At 35.4% G+C, this 23707-nt stretch overlaps 1 protein-coding gene across 8 annotated transcripts in view; it reads right to left on the bottom strand.

The window, feature by feature from the left end:
• The window catches only part of GSK3B (glycogen synthase kinase 3 beta), a 288178-nt gene that overhangs the window by 151749 nt on the left and 112722 nt on the right, over window positions 1–23707 (bottom strand). For all 8 annotated transcript variants that reach the window (XM_072613910.1, XM_072613911.1, XM_072613909.1 and 5 more), the window contains exon 3: window positions 17605–17688. In XM_072613910.1, coding sequence (XP_072470011.1) covers window positions 17605–17688 — 84 coding nt within the window. The remainder of the gene's footprint in view (window positions 1–17604; window positions 17689–23707) is intronic.

The following is a 23707-nucleotide window of genomic DNA, read 5'->3' as shown; positions in this document are numbered from 1 at the left end:
AAGGCTCTCAAGTTGGAAGCTGACTGCGTATTAGAGTTTTCGGTTTTCAAACAATCCAAGTATAAGAATTAACATAAACACTAAAGCAGACTGCAATTTCTTTACTTGTCTGCCATATTTTTTCATATTTATTCTTTCTTCTACTTTTTATTTATTTTGCTATTTGTATGGCCACAGTGATCTGAGGGCATACTGACAGAAAGCTAAGAAATGACTTCTATAACAGTAGTTAGTCATTTCCTGTCAGTTGAAATAGAAACTATTTCAATTTCTGTGATTTTGGAAGTTGCTGCTTGCTATGTCCAGTGACTCTTGGCTCTTTCTTGAAGCAAGCAATAGTGATACAGGTATAATGCTTCTGGTATAGTTCGCAACCCATTGGTCTTTCTCAACTTTTACTCTTGAATCCTATCTTCCCATGTATTTTTTTCACCCCTCCCCCACATTAAACTCACTAAGTATTGAAGTAGAAGGTGATTTAATTTGGAGGATTTAATGAAGTTCCTTAAGGATTTTTTCACCTAATCATCTTGCAATAGATTCTGGTACATAAGCTACATTGTTTTCATAGTGGCCTTTTTCAAATGTTTATCACAAGCAATATAAGAGATGACCAAAGTTCCTATGAATGATATCTTATTGTTTTTGGATACACAATAAAAGCAACTCTATTAGCTCTTTGGCTAGTATCTCCAGAAGAGTCTGTGAGCCATCCTTCTATTTAACTGCAACTTTGTCTTATACTTTAACTTTTTTATTTTTATTTTTTTTTTTTATGTTTCTATTTATTTATTTATTTTATTTTTTTTATTTTGTAATGTTTAACAATCACTGCCATACAATTGTGATTTTATCCCCCCCACCTACCCCCCACTCCCCCCCTCCCTCCCCACGACTGCATACAATTCTGTATAGATTCTACATATACTTTCCTATTGAGTATATTTTCACTATAGTCATGCTATGTAGTCAGACTAAGATAAATGAAAGAAATTGTATAACAAATCAGAACATGATACACAAACACATACACATACACAAACATGATCTGCTACAATATGTGAGTGACTTCCATATTTCTCTCTCTGAGTGTGGCAGGCATTTTGCCTTGAGATCCTCCATTGGGATTTTTTTTTTTTTTTTTGGTAAGAAGTTCTTGTGTTATTACAAAAATCTAAGTCTACCAGAAAAAACTCTCACACACTGTGGTTGTTGCTGTGCACAAAGTTCTCCTGGTTCTGCTCCTTTCACTCAGCATCAGGTCATATAAGTCCTTCCAGGCCTCTCTGAAGTCTTCTTGTTCATCATTTCTTATGGCACAATAGTACTCCATTACATTCATATACCATAATTTATTCAGCCATTCCCCAATTGATGGACATCCCCTTGACTTCCAGTTTTTGGCAACTACATAGAGTGCTGCTATAAATATTTTTGTACATGTGGGACCCTTTCCCATTTTTATGATCTCTTGGGGATATAGTCCTAGTAGCGATATTGCTGGGTCAAAGGGTATGCACATTTTTGTAGCCCTTTGGGCATAGTTCCAAATTGCTCTCCAGAATGGTTGGATGAGCTCGCAGCTCCACCAACAATGAATTAGTGTTCCAACTCTCCCACATCCTCTCCAGCATTTATCATTTTCTTGTTCTGTCATGTTTGCCAATCTTATAGGTGTGATGTGGTACCTCAGAGTTGTTTTGATTTGCATCTCTCTAACCAATAGTGATTTAGAGCATTTTTTCATATGATTATAGATAGCCTTAACCTCTTCCTCTGAAAATTGCCTGTTCATATTCTTTGACCATTTATCAATTGGGGAATGACTTGTATGATTATACATTTGGATCAGTTCTCTATATATTCTAGAAATGAGGCCTTTATCCCCGAGCTTAGCTGTAAAAATTCTTTCCCAATTTACTACATCCCTCCGGATTTTGGTTGCATTGGGTTTGGTTGTGCAAAAACTTCTCAGTTTAATGTAATCAAAGTTATCCATTTTGCATTTCATAATGCATTCTATCTCTCCTTTAGTAAAGAATTCTTCCCTTCTCCATAGATCTGATAAATACACTATTCCTTGCTTCTCCAGTTTATTCATGGTATCAATCTTTATACCTAAATCATGTACCCATTTGGACTTTATTCTTGTGTACGGTGTCAGGTATGGGTCTATGCCTAATTTCCGCCACACTGTTATCCAGTTTTCCCAGCAAATTTTTGTCAAACAATGAGTTCTTATCCCAGAAGCTGGGGTCCTTGGGTTTATCAAACAGAAGGTTGCTATATTCCTTGCCTACTGCATCTTGAGTGCCAAGTCTATTCCACTTGTCTACCTCTCTGTTTCTTAGCCAATACCAAGTGGTTTTGATAATTGCTGCTTTATAGTACAGTTTGAGGTCTGGTAGCGCTAGGCCACCTTCCCAAGTATTTCTTTTCATTAGTCCCTTTGATATTCTGGACCTTTTGTTTTTCCAAATGAATTTTGATATTATTTTGTCCAGCTCTAGAAAGTAATTGTTTGATAGTTTAATTGGTATGGCACTAAATAAGTATATTAATTTAGGTAGAATTGTCATTTTTATTATATTAGCACGGCCTATCCATGAGCAACTAATGTTTTTCCACTTACTTAAATCTGACTTTATTTGTGCAAAAAGTGTCTTGTAATTGTGTTCATATAATCCCTGGGTTTGTTTTGGCAGGTAGACTCCTAAGTATTTTATACTGTCTACCCTAACTTTAAATGGGATTTCTCTTTCTATCTCTTGCTGTTGGACTTTGTTGCTAATATATAGGAATGCAGAAGATTTGTGTGGGTTTATTTTGTACCCTAAAACTTTGCCAAAGTTGTTTATTAATTCTAGTAATTTTTTACTTGAATCTCTGGGATTCTCTAGGTAAATCATCATATCATCTGCAAAGAGTGATAACTTAGTTTCTTCTTTGGCTATTTTAATTCCTTGGATATCTTTATCTTGTCTAATTGCTACAGCTAACATTTCTAGTACCATATTGAATAATAGTGGTGATAATGGACAACCTTGTTTCACCCCTGATCTTATTGGGAATGCATCTTATCCCCATTGCATATAATGCTTGCTGAACGTTTTAGATAGATACTGCTTATTATTTTATGGAAAGTTCCCTTTATTCCTACATTCTCCAATGTTTTTAGTAGGAATGGATGTTGTATTTTGTCAAAAGCTTTTTCTGCATCTATTGAGATAATCATGTGGTTTTTGTTAGCTTTGTTGTTGATGCGATCGATATTGCTAATAGTTTTCCTAATATTGAACCAGCCCTGTAGTCCTGGTATGAATCCTACCTGATCATAATGTATTAATCTCGTGATAAGATGCTGTATTCGTTTTGCTAAAATCTTATTTAAAATTTTTGCATCTATATTCATTAGGGAAATTGGTCTATAATTTTCTTTCTCTGTTTTGTCTCTTCCTGGTTTGGGTATCAAAACCATATTTGTATCATAGAAAGAATTTGGGAGGACTCCTTCTTCCCCAATTTTCAAGAATAGTGTATGTAGTATTAGAATTAACTGTTCTTTAAATGTTTGATAGAATTCACTTGTGAATCCATCTGGCCCTGGAGATTTTTTCCTAGGGAGTTCATTGATGGCTTGTTCAATTTCTTTTTCTGAGATGGGGTTGTTTAAGTATTCAACTTCCTCTTCGGTTAATCTGGGCAATTTGTATTTTTTAAAATATTCATCCATCTCGTTTAGATTATCGAATTTGTGGGCATAAAGTTGGGCAAAGTAGTTATTTCCTCCTCATTGGAGGTGAGTTCACCCCATTCATTTTTAATATTAGTAATTTGGTTTTCTTCTTTCTTTTTTTTAATCAGATTGACCAAAGGTTTATCAATTTTATTAGTTTTTTCATAAAACCAACTATTGGTTTTATTTATTAATTCAATAGTTTTCTTAATTTCAATTTTATTAATCTCTCCTTTGGTGTTCAGTATTTCTAATTTGGTATTTACTTGGGGATTTTCAATTTGTTCTTTTTCTAGCTTTTTCAACTGCAAGCCTAAGTCATTGATCTCCTCTTTCTCTATTTTATTTATGTAAGCATTCAGAGATATAAAACTTCCCCTAATAACTGCTTTTGCAGTGTCCCATAAGTTTTGGTATGTTGTCTCACTATTGTCATTCTCTCGAATGAAATTGTTGATTGTTTCTATGATTTCTTCTTTAATCCAACCCTTCTTTAGAATTAGATTATTTAGTTTCCAATTGATTTTTGCTTTCTCTTTCCATGGCCTTTTATTACATGTAATTTTTAATGCATTATGATCTGAAAAGGATGCATTGATTATCTCTACCTTTCTGCACTGGATTGTGAGATTTTTATGTCCTAGTACATGGTCAATTTTTGTAAATGTTCCATGTACCGCTGAGAAAAAAGTATATTCCTTTCTATTCCCATTTAATTTTCTCCAAAGATCTATCATATCTACCTTATCCAGAGTTTTATTTACCTCCTTAACCTCTTTCTTGTTTATTTTGAGGTTGGATTTATTGAGTTTAGAGAGGGGGAGGTTGAGGTCCCCCACTAGTATAGTTTTGCTGTCAATTTCTTCCTTCAACTCCCCCAACCTCTCCTCTAAGAATCTGGATGCTATACCACTTGGAGCATACATGTTTAGTAATGATATTGCTTCATTGTCTATGGTGCCTTTTAGCAGGATATAGTTTCCATCCCTATCCCTTTTTATTAGATCTATTTCTGCTTTTGCTTTGTCTGAGATTAGGATTGCTACTCCTGCCTTTCTTACATGAGCTGAAGCACAATATATTCTGCTCCATCCTTTGACCTTTATCCTATGTGTATCCCCCCGTTTCAAATGTGTTTCTTGTAAGCAGCATATTGTTGGATTATGGCTTTTAATCCATTCTGCTATCCGTCTCCGTTTTATGGGAGAGTTCATCCCATTCACATTCACAGTTATGATTACAATCTGTGTATTTCCCTCCAACCTCTTTCCCACCATTTGTGCTTTCAGCTCTCCCGTCTCCCTTCCCCTCCTCAATAGTATTCACTTTTCTCCCCCTCCTCCTGCAGCCTTCCCCTCCTTCTTTTGACCCCCCTCCCTTTTAGTCCCCTTTACTCTTATTGCTTCTTTCCTCCCTTTTAGCCACCCTCCCCTTTCTTCCCCCTTCCCCTCCTACTACCTATAGAGCTAGTTAGGCTTATCTACTTAAGATTATTGTTCCCTCCTTTGAACAAATCAGATGAGAGTACCTCTCAAACAATGCTCATCTCCCTCCCCTCCTTCCCTCTACTATAGTTTTGTACTTCTTCCTGTGATATAATTTGCCATTTTCTGCTTCCCCCTTTCCACACCTCCTATTACATTCCCTTGTCATACTTAAATCATATTTTTGCCATGACATCATTTACTTTATGCCCGTTCCCTCTACATATATCCCTTTTATCATAATAGCTGCACAGTTCTCAAGATTAACAGGTATCATCTTCCCTTATAGGGAGGTAAACAGTTTGCCCTAATTGAGTAGCAAGTTTTTGTTTTTGTTTTTTCCCCTCTGTTTACCTTTTTATGATTCTCTGGAGACCTGCATTTGACGATCAAATTGTCTATTGAGTTCTGGTGTTTTGGTCAGGAAGCTCTGGAAATCCCTTATTTCGTTGAATGACTTTCTCCTTGCCTGAAATGTTATGCTGAACTTTGCTGGGTAGTTGATCCTTGGTTGAAGTCCCAACTCCTTTGCCTTACGGAATATTGGGTTCCAATTCTTTCGATCTTTTAATGTAGAAGCTGCAAGGTCCTGTGTGATCCTGACTGTGTGTCCTTGATATTTGAATTGTTTCTTTCTGGCTGCTTGTAGTATTTTCTCCTTCACTTGATAGCTCTGGAATTTGGCAACGATATTTCTTGGGGTTTTGAGTTTGGGATCCCTTTCGGGAGGGGAACGGTGGATTCTTTCGATGACTATTTTGCCCTCTGAGTCTAGTACTTCTGGACAGTTTTCCTTGATGATTTCCTGGAAGATATTGTCCAGACTCTTTTCTTCATCATGGGTTTCTGGCAGGCCAATAATTCTTAGATTTTCTCTCCTGGATCTATTTTCCAGGTCAGTTGTTTTTCCAATTAAATATTTTACATTTTCTTCTGTCTTTTCATTCTTTAGATTTTGTTTGACTGATTCTTGTTGCCTCATTGAGTCATTAGTTTCTACTTGCCCAATTCTAATCTTCATGGTAGTGTTTTCTTCAGTTAGCTTTTCCATCTCCTTTTCCATCTGACCAATTTTTCCCTTTAAGGAGCTATTTTCTCCATTTAATTTTTGTACTTCTTTTTCCATTTGACCAATTTTCCCAGTTAGGTTTTGGGTTTCCTTTTCCATCTGATCAATTTTCCCAATTAGGTTTTGGGTTTCCTTTTCCATTTGATTAGCTCTTCCTTTTAGGGAATTATTCTCTCCAGTTAATTTTTGAACTTCCTTTTCCATTTCTTCAATTTTCTTTTTCAGGGTGATGTTCTCATCAGTGAATTCTTTTTTTATAGTTTTAAAGTCATTGGCCTGTTTTTCTTTTATATCCTTCTTCAGACGTTCCAGGTAATCTAGTTGTGCTTTCGAGAAATTCATAGTCCCATCTGAGGTTTCAGATGGAAGTACAGTCTCAGCTCTAACCTCTTTGGTGTTTGTGTTTTGGTCCTTATCCCCATAGAAAGATTCTATGGTTTTTTCACTTTTCGTCTGCTTTTTCCGATTCATGATGTTGGCTGAGTGTTGTAGCTTTTGGTTCCTTATACTTTAATTTAAAGCAAGAATGTCCACTGTGAGTGGAGGGAAGAAAGCTGGCAGGTAGAGGATGGGGAGTTGGGGGGGAGAGAAAACTGACATGGGCAGACTTGTGCTTTAAGAAGATCACTGACACATGGCTGAAGAATGGACACCAGTTGGGAGACCAACCGGAAGGCTATTGTAGTAGTCCGTATGTCTGGAGATATGGGCACTCACAAGAGTGATAGTAACATCAGAGGGGAAAGGGGAGCACATGTGGAAGATGTTACAGATATAGTCAACAGACCTTGGCAAGAGATTAGGGGAAAAGATAGTGAGCTCAGTTCTGGACAAAGAACAAAGTATAAAATGATCCCTACTCACAATGAATTTACATTCTAATGGGGGAGACCACAAGTACAAATAAAAATATATAGCATAAAAATAGTTAACACACATACACAAAGTCATTAAATACAAGTTACTGTGGGAGGGAGGGCACTAGCAGTTTGGGTGAATCAGGAAGGACTCCCTGAGGTAAGGAGACAAAGAATTCCAGGCATGAGGGGATAGCCACTGCAAAGCCTGGAGACAGGAGAAGAAGAATCATGAAAGAAAAAGAAAAAGAAGGTCAGTTTGGCAGAAGCTAGCCAATGAATAGTCTGACTGCTCCACTGGTATCCATCAATGTCATAAGATCCTCAGTACAAAAGGAGGACCCAATCTGGAGGATTTACAGGACATGAACAAGAGTTACATGGTAAGAAACAATGAACAGGAAGACTTCAGAGAAGCCTGGAAAGACTTATGTGAACTTATGTTGAATGCAAGGAGCAGAACCAGGACAACTTTGTACACAGCAACAACCACAGTGTGAAAGGAATTTTTCTGGTAGACATAGTACTTCATTGAAAGGCATGGACTTAAAAAATATCCAATGGACTCGAGGCAAAACACCTTCCACATTCAGAGAAAGAATTATGGAACTGGATCACAGACAGAAACAGACCATTTTCATGTTTTGTTTTATGGTTTCCCCCATTCATTTTAATTCTTCTATGCAACATGCATTTAATAGGAATGTACGTGTAGAATCTACATAAGATTGTATGCCATCTCAGGGAGGGACTGTGGAGGAAGCAGGGTGAGTGGAAAAAAATCTAAGATATATGGAAGTGATTGTCAAACATTGAAAACAAATAAAATAATTCAATTAAAAAAAAGAGTTACATGGAATAAAAAGACATGGGTAACAATGAAATCTATTAGTATTAACATTAATAAGTCCATAAATACATAAAAATATCGAACATTAAAACCACATTCAATATAATTTAATCCTTTTTGATGATTCAAGAAACTTCAAGATATTACACTGAATCATCCCCTAACCACTATGTTGTGTATGTGACCAAGTTCAGAAAGACTGATTATGTCTACATATATACCTACATATGATCATTTACTATGACCCTTACCTTTAGGCAAATAATTTTAAAAATCATCCAACGCACATAGCCTTCTATATCCATCCTTTCTGAAGAGCTACAGAGCCTATAATCTCCCTGGGTTCAAATTCATTTAAATTCAAACATTTATTAAACATCAATTAACGTAATGCACTATGCTATACACACTGGCCATTCAAAGACAACAATAAAATATTCCATGACTTAGGGAGTTTACATTCTATTGGAATTTATAAAAAATGTTTATATTACATTTAAACACAGAATTCCTGGGAATCTCTTTCTATTTCTACAATGAACAGGATTTAAAAAAATTGAACTACTCCAAAATAAAGGCAATAAGAACGTACAGTTTTAAGGGAAAGGGGAATTTTTTTTACACTGAATGTCTATGATAGAGCATACATACACATGCATACATATATGTATGTATATACACATATATACATATGTGTGTGCACAAATATAAAAACCTCCTTTCTGTAACATTTTCCATGTTTTTAACAGAAGAGGAAAAACAGGAAAGGAGAAAGACAAGAGAGACAGAAATAGACATAAGGGAAAAAGGAATAATAAAGGAATAAAACGATAATGGACATAAGCAATAATAAAAAGGTAAGATCTAAGATTACTAGTCAAACTTAAATCATGGTAGTAAAATAAGGTATAGTAAAATACTCTCCTAATGCTCTGAATTTGTCAGAAACACAAGTATCACAATTCATATATTTTGTAGGTACTCACAAAATCCAATTAATCTCTAGTCAGAAAAAGATGGCCACCTGTCTTTTTTCAAATAGTATTCACTAAAAATCTTTTCTGTATTAAAGTAAGTATGTATTGTTCCAGTGCAATAAATATTAATAATTCTAACTCAAGACTAAGGCTGCAATTATGCCACATTTCAAGTCTTTGGTCTTTGTCCTCTGCCTACCTTGGCTTTCATCCCTTCCCTCTCCAGTCATATGCCAGCAACTAGATTATTTATAGTCCTCAAGCTTGGGAATACAGCCAAAAAGAGGCCTTAAAGTGGTAAGGGTATGATGGGGCACCATGAAGAGGAAGTAAAATAAATAAATAAAACAGTCACCCATTTAACTGACTGGTGAATAATGAAGACAAGTTTTTCCAGTGTAACAGTCTTACTGCATCTGGATTTGGATGGGGCTCAAAATCAGTGATCAAGTCTATAATTCTGGCTTGCATGTCTCTCTGAGTGGCTTTAATTTTACCAAAATGTTAAGTTAAAATATTATAATATAGGATAAGGTCCTCTATCCAAATTGTTCTTAACAGCTTTAAAAATACTTAAATGCAGCATGTTGGCAAATACTGACTTCTTCCCCTCCCACTCCTCCTTCTTCTTCTCCCTGCCTCAATACAGAGGACGTTCCAAAATCACTGCAAGCTTAAAACTACATTGAGACTTGAATAACATGCTCATAAGATTTCCACTCAGTCAAGTCTGGTGCCCTGCTCTCCTTCCAGCTTTGGAAAAAACAATCCCTTTGATAGCATAGGGCATTATATTAAAAGATATTCATGAAATTTCATAAAATTTTAGATACCATCTCATTCCACACTTCACAAAGTACCTGTCATCAGTAAGAGGTAGACATTAATGTGATCAATCAAATCTGCTTCATCTGTGTCACCTATGCAGCTGTGTCAAGTCTGTGAACAAGAAAGAGTTCTGAACTTGCTGAGGGTCTAGGTTTGAATTTTGGCTCTGAGAGTTATCTGTGCAGCTTTGTATAAAACATTTAACTTCTCTTGGTCTCATTTTCCTCATAAGTAAAATGGGCTTGTTAGATCAAATGATATCTAATGTCTTTTCTGGATCTCAACTCTATTATGCCAAGTGAGTTAGCTTCTCTACTATTAAACAAGTTAGAGATCAATGGGCACCTTCAAGGAAGAAAGGAGGCTGTGCAGAGAATTTTCTTTTGGACAATCTAAGTGGTTTCTCGTTAAATATAGTTTGCTTTTTCTTTTTAGCAACATTCAAAACCTTTTCCCAAAGGTCAAGATGGAGAAATTAGTTTCTGTAAAGGCTCTGTGAGGGGTAGGGATGGGGGGATTCTTTCAAGTAAAAAAACAATTTATTGGTCTTCTTCCTTAGAAAAATACAAAATAGTGGCCCCACTGGGCTTAATTCAACAAATATTAAAAATATTTTTTTACTTCTAAAACATAACAAGTTTCTGAAAAAGGAATGGGAGTGAATGTGTAGCAAAAGAGAAAGAAGATTATGAAATCTGAAAAGGAAGAGGGGAAACAAGAGTGGAAAGGGGAGATAGTACATAAAGAAAAAAAGGAAAATATAGGAAAACAGGGGATTGGAGGTTCCAAGGCACATGTTAGGAGGTAAACTGTATTTGCTCACTTTCCAAGTCAGCTACAATCTACATTTATCACTATCTTATGAATTGCCTCATGGAAGCACCATTAACAGTTCTACAACTTCTTAGATAAATGTGGTGGCCAAGTCAGTTTTCCAGGGAAGAAATTATTTTTCTAAGTTGCAAAAGTAGTAACTTGAGTTTGATTCCTAACCATAGAATGAATTTAAGAGCTGCATCTGGTCAGAGGTTCTTAGCTCTCACATGAGCTCATCAAACCTCAAATGCCTTTCTTAGCGTCCCCTTGCATTGAAGTTGGTTGGGCCTCTTCCCCTTCTACTATTCTTCTTTCTTACTTGACAGCATTTAGGTAAGTATTTAAGGGTACAGGAGAACCCTTTCCTCATGACTGATTTTGTGGGTACAGTTCAAGCAGTGAGGAGACAATTCTAATTTTTACTTTCTTCCCTGAGGGTCTTACAAACTATTACATCTGTTTACAAAATACCTGAAGAATGTAAAATTATATATATTAAGAGAATCACTTTAACAGAGTAGATGTTCCTTAGGGAACTTTGTTTTTTTAAAAGAGGGCAGTACATAAATGCTGGAAGACAGTAGTACTTTTATTTCCAATAGAAAAATATGATGAAAGACACTAGGTGAAGTTTAATTTAACATTTATTTTTAAAAGCTAAAGTAGTAAATGGGGCATCTAGGTTGTGCAGTGGATAGAGCACTGGACCTGGGATCAGGAAGATCTGAATTCAAATCCAACCTCAGACACTTGCTTGCTGTGTGACCCTGGACAAATCACTTAACACCAATTTGCCTCAGTTCCTCATCTGTAAAATGAGCTGGAGAAGGACATGGCAAACCACTCCAGGATCTCTGCCAAGAAAAGTTGTCCATGGGGCTATGTAGAGTGACAACAAAGTAGCAAGTAGGCTCTGCCCTCAAGGAACTTCTAATTAATGAAAGAGGGACAGAATAGGGAGAAATATGTATAAACAAACAATACAGAATATGATGAAATGTAAAAAAAGGTACGGAACACTGTAAGTTAAATTTGAGGAAGTTCTGCGAAGTCTCACCTGATTCTCCCCTAGGCTGAAAGTAAAGATACTGCCAGAGTTAATTCTTAAAAGAGCAAGTATGAGAAAGGCCCACTTTTGGCTAGTGGACAGTATGAATAAGGGCAGGATATGAACAAGGGATAGTGAGTTGTCCAGCACAGCCAGAAGAGAGCCCAAGAAGAGAAGTAGTAAGAAAGAAATCTAGAAAGGCAAATAAAGACATGAGACTAAAGAAAACAATAGAATAATCGATTAACTTTGTAAACAAAAAGGCAAGTTAATTCCATGTCATATAAAGACCAGCTAAAAGAACTGGAAAAGAAAAGTTTCCAAGGGCAGAACATGATAGAATTCATAAAATACTATATTTAAAGGCCTGTCAAGGGGAAGAAGACTCAAAATTGGGTGGGGGTAAGGATCAGCACCAAAAAAATTACGATTGGAAGCTGAAGAAGCAGATTTTGTAAATAAATGTAAATAAATACAACAATGAGAATGACATAGAAGTGGAATGAGATAGCCTAAGAAGCAGTGAGCTATTCAAGCAGGGGCTGCATGACCACTTACCGACAACAGGGCAGAGAATATTCTATTATAGATTAGAGTAGATAGACTAGACTACATTGTGTGTGACATGTCTAGGTTCAAACATCCTCTTGATGTGCCAAGAACTGATACTACTAGTTTTCAGAGGAAGAAATTATAGCTATATATAGTCACATGAAAAAATGCTCTAAATCACTATTGATCAGAGAGATGCAAATCAAAACAACTCAGAGGTACCACATCACACCTATTACATTGGCTAACATGACAGAACAGGAAGATGATAAATGCTGGAGAAGATGTGGGAGAGTTGCAACACTAATTCATTGCTGGTGGAGCTGTGAACTGATCCAACCACTCTGGAGAGCAATTTGGAACTATGCCCAAAAGGGCTACAAAAATGTGCATACCCTTTGACCCAGCAATATCACTTCTAGGACTGTATCCCAAAGAGATCATAAAAATGGGAAAGGGTCCCACATGTACAAAAATATTTATAGTAGCTCTCTTTGTGGTGACCAGAAACTGGAAATCAAGGGGATGCCCATCAATTGGGGAATGGCTGAATAAGTTGTGGTATATGAATGTAATGGAATACTACTGTGCTATAAGAAATGATGAACAGGAAGACTTCAGAGAAGCCTGGAAAGACTTATATGAACTGATGCTGAGTGAAAGGAGCAGAACCTGGAGAACTTTATACACAGCAACAACCACAGTGTGCGAGGAATTTTTCTGATAGAATTAGAACTTCATTGCAATGCAAGGACTTAAAAAATTCCCACTGGACTCTTGAGGCAAAACACTTTCCACATCCATAGAAAGAACTGTGGAATTTGACTGCAGAATGAAGCCGACCATTGTCTTTTGTATTATGTTTTGTTTTATAATTTCTCCTATTCATTTTAATTCTTCTATGCAACATGACTAAGATGAAAATGTATTTAAAAGGAATGTATGTATAGAACCTATATAAAACTGTATGCCATCTCAGGGAGGGAGTGAGAAGGGAGGGAAGAAGGACGGGAGGGAGGGGAAAAAAATCTAAGATATATGGAAGTGATTGTAGAACACTGGAAACCAATAAAATTATTTAATGAAAAAGAATAAAAAAAAGAACTGATACTGCTTGTGGTTTAACCTCAGTTGGATGTTATTATATTATACAGAAAACATCTTGCAGAGAGTCAACCAATCAATAGTCAGTGTTTTAAAAAAGCCTACTCAATTGCTAACTAAGAAATCTCAAGACAAGGGGATGAGGATCTTTAATTCAGTGAGCATTTGCTGTAATTTAATAAACATATAATCTGCATGCGTAAGATGTTCTGTGCTAGCCTATACTTGAGATTGTCTAAGAAGTAGCTGTATCTATAGCAATCTGTACTTAAAACTATTTCTTTGGGCTCTACCAATATGTTTGATACTACAGCAGTTTGTCTTACTAGTTCTGGCTTCATTTTAGCTCTGCTCTACTCAAACCAATTCCCCACAAAAGCAAGAAACTAAGCAGAAGGAAGAGTAACTTCCAGAGATGACCACCAATGTACTCAGTACTTCAGCAATAAATCCTACCTTTGATTCAAGTAACGTTTTTCCTTTTCTTCAAAATCAAGCCAGCCTAGGCATTTTCATCCTCAGTGAGAACAAAGTAATATTTTTTTTTTTTGCCCATTGTGCATTCATTAGATTCAACTGTGCTGAATTGTGTAAGATTTTACTTCTCTGCACGTTAATGTGAGTTTGCTCACGGTTATTCAGATGATGGTGATTATGAAGATGACAACTATAAAAACTGTGTAATATATGTGACTATGGGTTGAGAAAACTTAGCATCTATCAAATACCTACAAATATATGATCAAATGACCAAAATTCTACACTGTGGAAGCACAGTATCACCTTATCCTTCAAAAACAAACAAGTCCCTGTTCTACAAATAATAAACCGAAAATATCTTTGAAAATTTAAACTCAAAAGTAATGAGATCATCATTATAAACAAAACTGTTGTTCATAATTACCCAGTCATAATGCTGACCCATACATTTTTAAGTACGATGCTTTTTAATAGATCTTGCTATATCAAATAGTCACATTCAATCTCTGTGGAATGGAAAGTTCTCAAAAACAGAGACCTAAGTATATAAGAAATCAAAAGCATGCAATAAGAGGATAAAGTACATTCTCATGCCTCTCATCCTGCCTGCTAGTGGAGCTGTTGAAATGTACTGTTTTGAGGCCTGGAGAAGATGTGTTTCCACATTCTGATCCTTTTGCTGTTATAAAAAGAAATCATTTTATCCATCTTGTGTAATAATCTACCCCATATTCAACAACAGCAACAAAACACTGAACAGCAAGCTATCTCAGGTAGCCCATTTCTGATTCAACCAAAAGAAAAGAAGAATCTGAACAACAACAATAAAACCCTAAAGACCAGGGTAGCAACTCTAGTTTTATAAGTGCTAAAACTCCTAAGTTTTTAAAATAAAATACAATATCTGAACAATGACAATCTACCTTCTATCCCTTCCACTACATGCCCAACCCTTTCTCTAATGAGAAAACAAGAAAAACAAAACCAGCGTACTAAATGCATATAGCCAAGCCAAACAAATTCCCACTGGCCATGTCCAAAGAAGATGCTGTCTCCAATCCACGCTCTCTAAGTTCATCGCCTCGTGCTGAGTCATTTTAGTGACCAGAGTACTTAAGACTTTCAAAGCTGGTCATCTTTACAATGTTGTTGTTACTGTACAATTGCTCCATCACACCCCCATACCACAACTTGCTGATGGATAGCCCTTCATTTTCTAATTCTTTGCCACCACAAAAGAACTGCTGTCAAAGTTGTTGTATATATGGATTCTTTCCCTCTTTCTTTGATCTCTCTGAAGTACAGACACAGTACTGGTATTGCTGGGTCAAAGGGCATGCATAGTTCAATACCTTTCTGAGCATAATTCCAGAATGGCTCTGTCAGTTTAGAGCTCTACCAAGAGTGCATTTATGTACCTGTTTCCCCACAACCCCTCCATTACTTGTCATTTTTCATTTTTATCAACTTTATCAATCTTAGGGGTGTGAGGAAGTACATCAAGAGATTTTTAAATTTGTATTTCTCTAATTATTGGTGATTTAGAGCATTTTTTTCATGTCTATTGGTAGCTTGGATTTCTTTTTCTAAAAACTATTTATATGCTATGAATATGTATCAATTTGGGGATGGCTCTTAGTCTTATAAATATGAAACTTCAGGTCCTTATAGATCATGAAGCTTTATCAAAGACTTTGCTGTCAAGATTTTTCCCCCCATTTACTTATTTCTATCCTGGTTTTAGCTGCACTGCTTCTGTCTGTGCAAAAACATTTTAAGTTTTATATAAAAAAATTGTCCATTTTATCATTTGTGATTCTCTTTACCCCTTGTTTGGCCATGAATTCTTCCCCTAGTCATAGATCTGACAGGTAATTCCTTCTTTGCTCTCTGTTTATGATGTCACTCTATTAAAAACTATGCTACTGTATTCATTTTCCTCTGTATATTATATATCTAATCTATTCCAATCAGCAGCAGCAGCAGCAGCAGCATTTATATAGTGCTTACTATTTGCCAAGCACCATACTAAGTGCTTTACAAACGTTATCTCATGTGAGCTTCAATACAATCATGGGAGGTAGGCACTATTATTACCCTCATTTTAAAGTTGAGGAGACTGAGGCAAAGGTTAAATGACATGTCCAAGGTAAAAAAGCTAGTGTCTGATGCTGTACCTGAACTCAGGTCTTCCTGACTCCAGGTTAAGTTTCTATCCATTGTGCCACATGGATGCCTAGATCAACCTATTTCTTAACCTGTCAGAATGTTCTGATAATTATTGGGTTGTGGTATAATTTGTGTTGAGGTCTAGTACTGTGAAGCTCCCTTCCTTCCCACTTTTCTTTCATTATTTCCCATGGGGATCCTTCACCTATTGTACTTCCACGTAAATTGTGTCATTTTTTTCCTGCCTTTACAAAGTAAACCTTTGGTAATTTGATGTTTATGGCACCAAGTAAGTTAATAAATTTAGTAGTGCCACTTTTATCATACTGGCTCAGCTAAGCCATGAACAATTACTATTTCACCAATTAATGAGATCTCTATTTGTGCAAAAAGTATTTTTGTAGTTATAGTTATATAATTCCTGTATCATGGCAAGTAGACTCGCAAGTGTTTTATACTTTTGGTAGTTATTTATAAATAGCATTTCTTTCCCTGTGAATTTTGTGGTTTACATATAGAAATGGTGATGATTTATTTGAGTTTATGTTATGTCCTGCAACTCTACTGAAGTTGTTAACACTTTCAATGAACTTTTTGATTGACTCTCTAGGGTTCTCTAATAATACACAAAAGCAGTAACTCTGTTTCCTCTTTGAAGGAAGGTTTTCAAACTAACACAGGACTTTTAAAAAAAGAAGTTAAATAGAAGTTAAACAAGTTACTTGTACTCAGGTAATGACACTAATTTTCTGAAGCTCAGTAAGAGCAACGCACATATCAAAACTGTCAAAATATAAACTCGACATGTATATGTTATGTCCATTTAATTAAACTACCTTTTTTCCTGAAAGTAAATATTAACAAATACAGTGGTCAAGTGTAACAATTAGAAAGGATGACCTTGGTTAAGAAATGTCAAAAATGTGGGGGACATGTCCTGCATTGATGCCTCAACAAGTAATTCTTTGCCTCTTGTGAAACTCCTCCCCTTGCCTCTTTTCAGTTTACTTCTACTATTCTATATCACCATTCTTTCAGTGGGTGAGGATCACAGGAAAACTCTGTGGTAGAGTCTCAGTTTATTACTCTTTCTGCTAAAAACCCCTTTCTTTTCAAAGTGACAAAACCTTACCCTTCCCAAAAAATACTAAAAATGGACTACTATGTGAATCAACATGTACAAAGTAACATATAAAATATTCTATAATACATTAACAACAGACAATAAAAACTTCCTTCAATCCTTTAAATCAGAGAGAAAACAAAAAGAGAAAAGGGGAAAGTTAGGATTTCATTGTATCTTTTTCAATTTCTCTTATTTTATATCAGAGAGGCAGACTAGTATGACAGAAAACACACTGGAGTTAGACTTCAAGGTTCTAGGCTCAAGGACCAGATCCACAACTAGGATGCCTCCATCAAAAAAATACAGATAATCAAGAATAGGGATGGCATGAAGATTAAAAATAATAATCTAAAGACATCAAAACCTATAAAAGTTTTATTAAAAAGCAACATGATTTTATTACAAGTAGCACCAACATACTATAACATGCCAGACTCTGACTCAGTGATTCTTATAGTACCTATTTCTCTCTATTTACATTTTCTGCAAGCATTACAATCATACCTACCTTCTCTCCACTGGAGTAGAAGAAATAACGCAATCGGACTATGTTACAGTGATCTAGCTTTCTCATGATCTGGAGCTCTCTGTTCTGAAAAAAAAGGAATGGAAGAATATTAGAAAAGAGAAACTAACAAATCATGATGCACTGTAAAATGCTGATTCAGAAAACATCAAGCACTATAAATAGCCTAACCTTATGGTATTTCCTGGCAACAATACAACCTTTCTAAACTATGCTTGAAAACAAAATATCTTTCTTGTATAATAATGAACAAATAAAAGAAATCTGACTATATTTTCACTTCTGAAACTAAGGAGTCATGAAATATTTTACAGAATCAAGTTCCATAACACATTTTATTTTCCTATAAACTGAAAAATCTGAAAGAACTTCTTAGTAAAAGGGTTTTTACTTTAGTTCAGAGCTTTTTGTAAAAATATTAAGATGCAAGACTTATGAATTGAAAATTGCTGATGTTATTAGGAATTGTACTTTCCACTTTTAATAATGCCTAAATCATATTGCCTCTTTATTAACAAGAAAAAAATCCTTACGGGTAGAAGAAGAGATCTGTGGTAACCTCATTCTTGCTACTATTTAGAATTCTACACTGGACTAGGCTGGCTGCTCAATAACAAGGATGGCATTACAGGAACCTAAAAAAGTTATATCTCTTAGGTTTCAGATAATACATAGTAAGTTTATTCCTCACTTTGTTATAAGAGCATAATTTCATATGCATTTGCAGTGATGTCTTCATTAAGCAATATTCTGATATGTCAGAAACATTGGTACTAAATATAAAAAAGATAAAATCGTAAACACAGGAATGTATTCTAATACAGCAAAAAAGGAGAGAAGAGCTTCCATAAAAATTCAATTAAACACTTATATACTAATTGTACACAGAATACTATTACATTTGGAGGAACACAGACACACATGCACCATGAATGCAAATACACATGCTTGTACTGCTGTGTACGTCTTGTGTAAGAAAAAAGATGGATTAAGGACACAAGAGGTGGATTGCTTGGGCAGATTTGGAATAGGGCAGGCTGAAATTTATGTCCTGGAAGAAGCCAGTGACAGTTACACACATGAATCTCCACCCCTAAAAGATCACTAAAATATACCTCAAAATGCTGAAGCTATGCAAGCTTAGAAGATAATGAGCTATTTGTTCTTACATCAATTCTAATTATTCGAAAAGTTTTAAGTCAGACTGAAATTCAGATCTGTATGATGTATAATATTGTTTCCTATTTTAATAGGGTGGAAGTGTTGCCTTTGGAAGAAACAGTACAAAAAAAGTACCTGGAAATACTGGATAAACGCTAATTTTAACTGGAGTTGTCTCTATTTATTTTCAACTGCATAAAGACAAAGATTGAAGTTTGGGAGACTTTTGTCCTATGCAGTCATATAATGAATTCTATAAATGATTCAAACAACTGATGAAGATTTTCTTCCTTTCATTTTTCTAAATATGACTTTGTCATATAGAACCTTCATTCAAGAGCCATCATTAATCACTTATAAAGGTACTTTAAAATTGTGAGCTAAAAAAGGAAAGAGTCGTAAATGTTCCTATGTTGTCATAAAAGCTTTTGTGGAAAACTAAGTATTACCATCCATTCTGCTAATATTCAACCACTGTTTTCAAAAATCTGTTCGAAGTTTTTTCAATTTATTTCTAAAAGTCTATGCACAAAAATGTCAGAGCAGTAAATATAGGTAGAAATAGAGCCAATTCAAAATATGAAACAACTATCAGGTACCTTCAAAAGAAATGTACTTTTAGACATAAAAACACTTAAATGAGGAATAAGGGGAAGGGAACAGATCAGATACAACAGGAAAATATTAAAAGAAGCAAAAGCAGAAATGTAAAGGGAAAAGTCACAAAAATAAACTAGAATTTCCTCAGAATGCAAATGAACGTGCACATTAAGCTATTAAGAAATATCAGCCCAAGATAAAAATGAAAACAAATGTTCATAAAGTATTAATAGAAAATTAATACAGATTATTACACTGAAGGACAAAAATGTTATAAAAAGAAAACAAAGGAAAACATGATATTATACAGCTAGAAAAAAATTTGCTAAACTACTGTCATTTCTGGGAACTGGAACACAGCAAGACAAATTAAGAATTCTTAGTCTTCCTGAAAATGTGAAGTTGGCAACCTTTGTTATGTGAACCTAAATTATGAAATGAATGAAAATGAAATTATGCACAAAAACTTCCCAGAATTATTTTAAATGAGGGTCAGTTACAAATCATCAGAATACAGAGGATGCCAATGGGGTAAATCCCAAATTCAACTCATCCAGGGACACCGCTGTCCAGCTTCAAGAACATAATAAAATTCTTTTACTAAGAAGCACAAAATAAAAGTGTTGATTTGAATTGCACTTTTCTACAAAAATGAGAAATAAAAAACATATGATAAACCTCATGTTAAAAAATATGACCATCCCCACATCAGCTATTTACCAAAAGCTAAGCATTTAATAATCAGAAGAATCTGTAAAATCAAGGTCTATAAGCAGAAGTCACAGAACACAGAAATTCCTACAACTGATGGTAATAAATACTTAAGATTATTTGCTTGCTTCAATGTAATCAGTATAAAAGCAGAAAAGAATGGTGGGTATTTGATTAACAAGTTAATGACTCATAAACTGAGAGTAGAAGGGGAGAGAAAAGGGGAATATAGTGATAATCCAAATTTTATCTTTAGGGGGCAGGGCCAAGATGGCAGAGCAAAGGAAGGGACTTGTCTGAGCTCTCCTCCAAATTTTTAAATAATTCCCTAAATAATTCTGGAGTGGAAGAACCCACAAAAGGACAAGGTGAAACAATTTTCTGGACCAATACAACTTAGGAGGCCAGCAGAAAAGGTAGGTAGCGCTGGGGTGAGAGTGGAGCACAGTCTAGTACAGGCCATGCTAGCACAGACCAGGCCCAAGCAAACCAAGAATAAAGCTTAGGAGTGACTAAATCAGCAGCAGCACTCGGTGCTTCTAGAGCTCTCAGCCCAAAGACTCCAAGGGGGTTGAACAACCAGTCAGAGAGACACTGCAAGGGTCTCTTTGCTGATACAGGGGTAGGACAGTGACAGGACTGTGTTGTTTTGCTCCTATTTGGATGTGGTCACAGTCCTGGTTGGCAGTCCCAGAGCAAGGAAGAGCACTTGCAAACCAGAGCTTGTGGGTGCAGTGCAGTGGGTTCCCTCCTCACAATTCTAAGGCAGAAAAGAATGTTGTGGTTGCTCACAGACCAGAACACAGGCCAGGTGAGTAGTAAACACGCTTCTCCTTAGATCATACCACCTTAGAAGAACTAAAAACCTACAGACCCACCCACCCCTAAATTAGCTCTGGAAATAGCTGCAAAAAAACCTCTAAAGCTTGGAATAGTGTACCCTCCACCCTGCAAGCAGAAGCCCACTTTAGCAAATAGGGTAGAAAAATGACAAAATAACAGAAGAAAATTCTGACCACAGAAAGTTACTCTGGTGACAGAAGATTAAAACATACACACTCAGAAAAAGACAGTAAAGTCAAAACCCCTACATCCAAAACCCTCAAAGAAAAATATGAATTGGTCTCAGGCCATGAGAAGAAATCAAAAAGGATTTTAAAAATCAAGTAAAAGACACAGAGGAAAAACTGCGAAGAGAAATGAGAGTGATGCAAGACAATCATGAAAAAGAGTCAAAAAAATACTGAAGAAAATAACACCTTAAAAAACAAAATTGGCCAAAATGGTAAAATAAGTACAAAAATCCAATGAGGAAAAGAATGCCTTGAAAATGCAGAAATGGCCAAATGGAAAAGAGATACATAAAAATTCACTGAAGAAAAGAACTCCTAAAATAAAATTGGCTAAATGGAAAACAGGGTTTTAAAAAAAACAAACCTCACTTAAAAAAAAAATTCCTTAAATATTAGAATCATGCAAATGGAACCTAATATTCTATGAGACATCAAGAAACAATAAAACAAAAACAAAAGAATGAAAACAAAGAAGATATAACTCACTGGAAAAACAACTGACCTGGAAATTAGATCACAAGAGAGAATTTTAAAATTACTGATCTTCCTGAAAGCCATGATCAAAAACAGCCTAGATATTACCTTTCAAGAAATTATCAAGGAAAACTGCTCTGATATTCCAGAATCGAAGGGTAAAACAGAAATTGGAAGAATTTATTGATCACCTCCTCGAAGAGATCCCAAAATGAAAACTCATAGGAATATTATAGCAAATTCCAGACCTCCTGGGTCATGGATAAAATACTGAAAACAGTCAAAAAGCAAGAGCTCAAGTATTCTGGAGCCAGTCAGGAGAACACAAGATTTAGCAGTTTATATTTTGAAAGACAGGAGAGTTTGGAATGCCCTCTGGAGGGCAAAGGAGCTAGAATTACAATCAAGAATAACCTACCCTGCAAAACTGAGTGCATACCTTCGGGGGGGTGGGGGTAGAAGGGGGGAAGAGGGAATGGATATTTAATAAAATAGGGGAATTTCAAGCATTCCTGATGAAAAAACCACAGATGAAGAGAAAATCTTACTTTCAAACACAAGACACAAGAGAAGCATAAAAAGGTAAATATGAAAGAGAAAACATAAGGGACTAAATAAATTTAAATTATTTGCCTTCCCATATGGGAAGATGACATGTAGTGTAAATTTTGTCATTGTCAGGGTAGTTAGAAGTCTACATAGACAGAGTACATGGGTGTGAATCAATTATATTGGGATGATCCAAAAAAAATGGATGGAAGCACTGGAAGAGGGAGAAGGGAAAAAAAGAATGGGGGAAATTTTCTTATATAAAGGAGGCATTGAAAAAAGAGTTTTTACAGTAGAGGGGAATATGTGGGGACAAGCAATACTCAAACCTCACTCTCATCTGAATTGGTTCAAAGATGGAAGAATATACTTATACGCACTCAAATCTGATATAGAAATCCATCTGGCCCAACAGAGAAGAAAAGGAAAGTGATAAAAAAAAAAAAAAGGTGGGTGGGGATGATAAAAAGGAGGATGGATTATGGCAGGCAGTGGTCAGAAGCTAAAAAGAATTTGGAAGAGGGACAGGGTAAAAAGAAAGATAAACAGAAGAAAATAGGATTGAGAAAAACTTAGTAACCATAACTGTAAATATGAATGGGATGAATTCACCCATAAAATGGAAACACTTAGCAGTATGGATTACAAGTCAGAATTGACAACATGGTGTTCATAAGAAACACACTTGAAACAGAGAGTAGCTAAAATGAGGGACTGAAGAAGAATCTATTATGCATCAGCTGAAGTAAAAAAGGAAGGGATAAAAATTATGATCTCAGAAAAGGAAAAGCAAAAATAGACTCTAGACCCAAATGAAATGATGAAATGGGAAACATTTTGCTAAAAGGTACCAAAGACAATGAAACAATGATCAATACTAAACATACATGAGTCCAATGGTATGACACCCCAATTCTTTTATTTTTTTATGCATTTAAATTCTTAAAGAATAAGTTTCATGACTTATAGGAGGAAATAGAGAATAACACTATACAGAGGAAGACTTAAACTTTTCCTCTGAGAGCTACATGAATTATAACAATAAAATAAATAAGAAAGAGATTAAGGAATGAACTGAATTTTAAAAAAGTTAAAAATGATAGATCTCTGGAAAAAAATGACTGTGAACAGAAAGGAATATAACTTTTGCTTAGCTATACAAGGCATATGCACAAAAACTGACTGTGGATTAGGTCATAAAAACCTCAGAAGCAAATGCAGAACAGCAAAAATATTAAACGCACCCTTTTAGGACATGATGCAATAAAAACTAGATTCAATAAAGGATCGTGAAAGTATAACTGGAAACTACATTATGTAAACCTAAAGAATGAGTGGCTGAAAGAACAAATCATAGAAACAATAATTTCATTAAAGAGAATAACAATGAGAAAACATACCAAAAAGGCAGGACTTAGGGGAAAATTTTCATCTTTAAACACATATCAATAAAAGTGAGAAAGAACTGATTAATCCCCAAACTATAAAAACTATTAGACAAAATAGGTAATGAAAGT

The sequence above is a fragment of the Notamacropus eugenii genome, chromosome 5, assembly GCF_028372415.1.
Source record: "Notamacropus eugenii isolate mMacEug1 chromosome 5, mMacEug1.pri_v2, whole genome shotgun sequence".
Taxonomy (NCBI): Eukaryota; Metazoa; Chordata; class Mammalia; order Diprotodontia; family Macropodidae; genus Notamacropus; species Notamacropus eugenii.
Note: the sequence above shows the minus strand (reverse complement) of the source record. Positions and strands in the feature narration are given on the sequence as shown.